This window comes from Mytilinidion resinicola (assembly GCF_010093595.1).
Source record: "Mytilinidion resinicola strain CBS 304.34 unplaced genomic scaffold BDZ99scaffold_27, whole genome shotgun sequence".
Lineage (NCBI taxonomy): Eukaryota > Fungi > Ascomycota > Dothideomycetes > Mytilinidiales > Mytilinidiaceae > Mytilinidion > Mytilinidion resinicola.
Genome location: NW_022985463.1, coordinates 583,959 through 590,201, shown reverse-complemented (window position 1 = coordinate 590,201; position 6,243 = coordinate 583,959). Strand labels below are relative to the sequence as shown.

The following is a 6,243-nucleotide window of genomic DNA, read 5'->3' as shown; positions in this document are numbered from 1 at the left end:
ACCTACCCCCTCTTTTTAAAAAACACCCCTTTTAAACTCTAACTCTACGTTTCCCTCTTACTTCTATACTCTACTCTAAACATCCGCTGCCGCCGCCTTTCCCTAATCCCACACGGGCACCCACCTACCCCCCCCTTTTAAAAACAAACTCTTTTAAACTTTTACTCTATACTTAACACTTGCTTTCTTATCCTACTTTAAATATTTGCTGCCGCCGCCTTCCCTTAACCCCACACGGGCACCCACCTACCCCCCCTTTAAAACTCTAATAACCCTAAACTTCCTATCTCCTAACCTGCTCTATAAATCTAATAAATCCCCAATATATTCGATTTAACTCTAATCCACCCTATTAAACCTTCCCGCCAAACTATTATAATATGCTCCCCTAATCCCCGTCGCTGCCTTCTTTCCACCCCCCCTTTTACATCTCCTCCTTAACAAAATCTCTAAACTCCTTAGGATACTGCACCTATACTGCGTACACCGCTGCTGCTAATACTCCCTTATACTAACACTTCTTTCCCCTTTACTTCTGCTACCCTCCCCGCGTTATATCCTTTTTATAACTTGCGCAAACCCCCTGTGGCAATCCGCACTCCTAATACCCTAAAAACGGTGCCCACAATGTCTTCGCCCCCTTCCCTTGCGCCTTCTTTATCGGGTTTATTTTTTCTTAAAATATCTTAATTACTACCCGAATATTCTCCGCTTCCGGCTTATTATAATGCTAAATATCGTGCCCCTTACTCCTTTCCTCCTATGCCTAATATTGCTGGCAACCTACCTTCCACTACTCTATTAATTTAACTAATCTGTCCACCTCTAACGCTTCTATTAACTGTAAACTTGCCTCTCTAATTGCTCGTGCCTTTTAAACCGACAACTGCTGCTTAAATTCCACTCTCTCTGCAACCGCCTCCTTTTCCATCCGGGGCGTTGCTGGTGGTACCCCTAACATGCTGTCTGCTGTAGTAACGCCCTATATATTATTGTTGGGCTTATCGGCGTCCTTAATTGCAACTGTCGTGCTGGCGCGTATATCCCAATTAATCGAAATAATCTTATCTGTATCCCTGTTGGCGACTACTATATTAGTTATTGCTTCGGCTTCTATAACTGCCTTCTCTTTATTAACCGCTACCCCTAAACGCGCTCGATATCGCTAATATCTCTGTTCCCCCTCTTCGCATTCTACTCGCTTTTAGTTCCCATCTATTGCACCGTTAATTATCTTTCTTATGCAACCCCTACCTATAATAAATCCCTGTATTTCCTCCTTAACATCCTCCCCGAAATCCTGCTTATAAACAACGCCTCTTTTATCTATTCGGAATCCGTGCATAATTATTGCTTCACTCTTCCGCCTATCACGCCCTGCCCTTCCGCTCTCCTGCGCGTAATGCCGCATTTTTCGAATTGTTCCAACGTGCACTACCGCTCGAATTATTGGCGCATTAATGCCCAACCCTAATACGTTTGTGGCCGTGAACACCTGCTGTTGCCCTTTAGTTAACTGCTTTACTAACTCGCTCTTCTCCTTGCTGCTTCCTACGTTTTGGTGGAAATAAACGCACTCTAAAACTTCTGCTAATCGAATTGTCTTCTTTACCGTGTTGCAATACATAATTACCTGCCCCCCCGCGTGCTTCTGCTTTAAACTCTCTACTAACTTAACAACTGCGTCCTCTTCCTGTTGTATATTGTATTGTTAAATGCGGTATATAATATTTTTCCGCGTTGTTAGCCCCCGAAACCACTAGCATTCTTCCCTGGCTGGCAACCCTATTAATTAAATAAATTCCTCCTCTTCTCGGGGCTAGATTATTGCCGTTAAATACACTAACTGCGTTTCTATTATAACTAAATTCCTTAACGCCAATATCCTGCTCCTCCACCCGCCTACTAAATCTAAAATTACGTGGCATTTATCAATTATAATCCGGTCCAACCGTCCCATCGACCGCTGTCGGTTGATAAAATTGCCAAATGCCTCCCCAACCGCCGACTCCGGCGTGACCAACACGACCTGCGCCTATTCTTGCGGACTTTAACTGTTCTATTTAACGCAACCGATGCCGGCTTTGTTGCAACAGCTTTTTATATCCTCCCGCAACGACACCAATAGCACAACTACTACTGTTACACCTGTTGAACATAATGCTGGCAATATAAACAACACGCTCTTGCCTCTACCTGTGCCTATAATAGCAACTACCGGGCTCTTATAGTGCATAATAGCCTTTAATGCTGGTCTCTGTACGCCCCGAAATTCGGCCTTTTCGCCTACTAACGCTTTCAACTGCTGCTCTATATCCACTAATCTTATTATCTTCCACCGTCGATATTCCTCCTTAATAGCCTCCTTTCTGTCGGCTACCGCGCGGGTTCCTTTTTTCGGCTTAGTCTGCATCGCGCACGGGAACTGCAAAAACCGATGCTACTCTGTGCTGACCCTCCGCAACTATGCCCTCCTTGCCTCAGTGCTAAATATTAACTCTGTAATCGACCGACCGTATATTCCCCCTCTAATCCTGGATCTATAGCCGGTCTGGATGTTAAATACTTTGTCTTTATTATCCGAATTATCCTTATCGCCCTGCACCACCGCCTTTACAACCGCCTTGGAATTAATATATCAACGGTATATAGCCTTAGTGCCGTGTCTCTATGCTATAATATTTAACTTAACCCCTATCTATCGCAATAACACTCCTTGCAATGCCATCTTTAAACGGTTGGAATTCTATTTCTCGGGTAACAGGACTGTATTCTTTCCCCCTTTATCCTCGGCAATGTTTTCGGTTTCTTCTATTGCTTTGCATTCTTCTTCTCCTTACTCTTTATCCTTCTTTTTATCCTCCTCTTCTTTGTCCTCTTTATCTTCTGCGCTTGCTGCATTATTAATTTAAACCTGCCTCCGCTTCCTCTATAGTATTGTTTAACCCTTTTCGGGCTCGGGCTCCTATATAAATAGACTAATTTCTGCTAGTTAACCGCCCTATACACTTTCTAACCTCTGCTAAAATAGCAACACCAACTATAAATAATACACCACTAATTCGCCCACCGCGCGTGGCAAATATTAGTGGATAACCTTGGCCTTTCCACTAACTTCTATGCCTTTGTAGTATACTGTTATATATACTACTAACCCGTCCTTAATAAAAATCCCCCTACTGTTGCTATTTGGGCTGTTTCGATGCTGCACCGTTATTAACTCTGTTCCACGCGCTGGCAACCCACCTGTTATGTGCACCAACGCTGCCAAATACTGCCGGAATACTCGCATCGCTCGTGCATACTTCTTAATCTCCTTCCCCTTCCATGCTAACCCTTGCTTGCCTTTTGCTGCTATAGCGGCTGCTGGGTTGCTGGCTCTAACATTAATAAACCTCTCCCTAATCTTCTGCTCCTGGCTGACCCAATTACTTAACCACCTCTTTCTATACACACCCCCGAATCCTAACTTTTAATTTCGCGGGTTCTTAATAAAACTCTATCCCGACTGTCGCTCGGCTGGGTTATCTACTAAATGCGCCCAATTAATAGCTGGCAATGCAACAGCTTCCTGTCCACTTAACGGCCCCCGCATAACTTAATTAACCTCTTCCAACAATAACAAATCCCGGTGCAACTCGACCCGGGCTGTTTCTACTAACCTGTGGACCATCGAACGTAACTAGGGCATGCTAAATCGAATATTACTATACAATAATATATCGTCCATCCACTTAATTACGCCCTCGGTATTAGTGGTGTACCGGATCTTTATCCTATACGCCTTTAACCGCTGCAACTAATCTACAGGGTGCGGTATTCCGCTATATTAAACCAACGTTATAAACCGGTCTGCCATCTCTTGCACAAATTCAAAATGCGCCGGTGCTATTTCCTCGGCGTTTTTCTGGCTGAAATGCTCCTTCTGTTGTATATCCGCCGCGCGCTCTTTACGCATCTTTATAGCCTAATATAAAACCAATATGCAGGATATATTAATAATAGTTGCAATCTTAGGCGTGTATATCAACGCGCTTTCCTAACCGCATCGCTGGCTAATGCCTAAAACGGCCATGCCGCTAATTAATGCGCTGGTGTACTTGTTGTCCGTAAACGGGTGGTCCAACAACACTAATATAAATGCTAAAACGGCCTCCTCTAACCTCTCTTACTCCTTCTCGTTAATTATATAACTGTTGTTGCTATTACTGCTGTTGTTGCTAATATTACTATTATTGCTATCCTCCTCTTTATCCTGCCCTACTATTATCTTAATCTTTGCCAACGCTAACCCCTATTTGCCTGTTAACCTAAATACTGGCCTCTAGTTCTAGATGTCGCCCTCGCTCTCCGACTTTTCTATCTCCTTACTGCAAATCGGCTCTATTCTGCGGGTTCTCTAAACGTAACGGATAATAGCCAACTAACACGCGCTGTATTTAACTATTGTCTTGCCCGTCTAGCGTGCGCTAAACGGCTTCTCGTTTGTTTCGTTGCCGGTTTTACGTCGATTAATGTAATTTATAGCTGCTAATCCAACCACGCTGGCTTTAGATGCTTACTGCGCCTTCCAAATTACCATCTTAACTACAAAATACAAATTGGCCAACGCTCCCTCTCTCTTCTCGGGCTTGCGTATTAACAACTCCAACCACTTACTATCTAATCTCTTTAAATGCTTTGCCCATCCGGCGCGGTTTAACTATGCATTAACCTTAAATTGGTTATCGTCGGCCTGGATCTAACTGCTCGCTTCCTTGTCGGCTCTCTTAATATTAATTATTGCCTGTGTAAATGCGGCCTCTAATGCCTCCTGGATAGGATCCTTCTATTCTTCTCTCTTAGCGGCTGGGTTGTGCGCGTTTACCTGGAACAATCGGGCCAACGACGCCTTGCTGCTAAATTTCTAGCAATGCACGCTAACTTCCCACATCTTCGCCCGCTGCATAATGCTCTGCTGCCTTTAGTAATAACGTCCTCGCTTTCGCGGATTCTCCTACCTATACTCCTTCTTATAATAGGTCTGCATATTCTGCAAACCGCGCACTATAGCTCCACACAGCTGGTCGTTTTTATGGGTTCCTAAACATTTCAATCCGTTATGCCAAATAGGTAAATGCGGCACGGGTTTAGCGGTGGGTGCTGGGAAAACAACCTGCCTGTCGTTCTGGGCCCAATCTTCCATATCTGCTACGGCCTCTTATATGGATTTTCGTGTTGCTAATATTAATTCCTGGTGGTGCTTAGTTAAATGCATTTGTAACTGCGTTTTAGTAATACCGTGGCTACAAACTCGGCAAACTACAATGCGGTACTGCGGGATATGCTCGAAAATTCGGGTGAATTATTCTATAGCGTTTAATACGATTGCTACGATAATTGCTGTAACGGATTCACGGTTTAATATAATAATGGGATGATGGAATATTGGATAATAGATAATTAATAAACGTGTTAATCGCCGTGTTAATAGCGGCCGGACGTGCTTTTAACTACTCTCACCGCTACTTAAACCCTTCCCAACGCCTCCTGCTCTTGGCCACCTAGATTGTTACACCCGTTACTTAACCATATATCTGGGGGATCTATCTACGACCTTGCGTGCCTGGGTGCAACTGGTGGCATAGTAGGTCCTAATTTCCGGGTACCTGGGGCTTATAAATAGCTTGCAACGACTATATCTATTACAAACTTTAGGTACTTAACTACCCTCCTACGTTCGCGCCTTAACTGCGATCGCTGCGCACGGCCACGAATATTATTACAACCCTAACTACCCCAACGCGACGACGACAACATAATCCAACGGTCGCATTGTTAATCCGAATGGTGCATTTAATGCGCAATGGTCGATAACTTGCCTGCAGCGTTGGAACCAGCAAATTCGGTTGGGGTTTGCCACGGTATGATTTGATTTTCGTTTCTAAATCATATTGTTGCAGCGCACGGTTCAGTTTTAAATCATAATATAGCATATGCCACGATATGTTTTACCTATAGGTTGATAGAATATTACTTAAATTCTAATTTTAATATCTTATTTCTTTTACCAATAATAATTACTTACTTTTTAACCTTTAATTTTTTTTTTTATTATTTTACTTTTATTATAATATTTTTTTTAACTACTTTATATTACTATTTACCTTCTTATTAATTCTACTTTTATTATCTTACCCTTTTATTTACCTACTAATTAAACTCTTCTAATATCTAATACTTCTTTTTTAATTTCTATTTTTT

At 42.8% G+C, this 6,243-nt stretch overlaps 1 protein-coding gene across 1 annotated transcript; it reads right to left on the bottom strand.

Annotated features, from left to right (window-relative positions):
* Positions 1 to 1,146: 1,146 nt before the first annotated feature.
* On the bottom strand, positions 1,147 to 2,901 carry BDZ99DRAFT_491789 (uncharacterized protein; the record flags this gene model as incomplete). The annotated part of the gene is made up of 5 exons (XM_033723124.1): positions 1,147 to 1,194; positions 1,439 to 1,693; positions 1,844 to 2,035; positions 2,069 to 2,319; positions 2,841 to 2,901. 5 exons carry the CDS (start codon positions 2,899 to 2,901, stop codon positions 1,147 to 1,149), a joined length of 807 nt encoding a protein of 268 aa, XP_033570407.1.
* Positions 2,902 to 6,243: the final 3,342 nt, after the last annotated feature.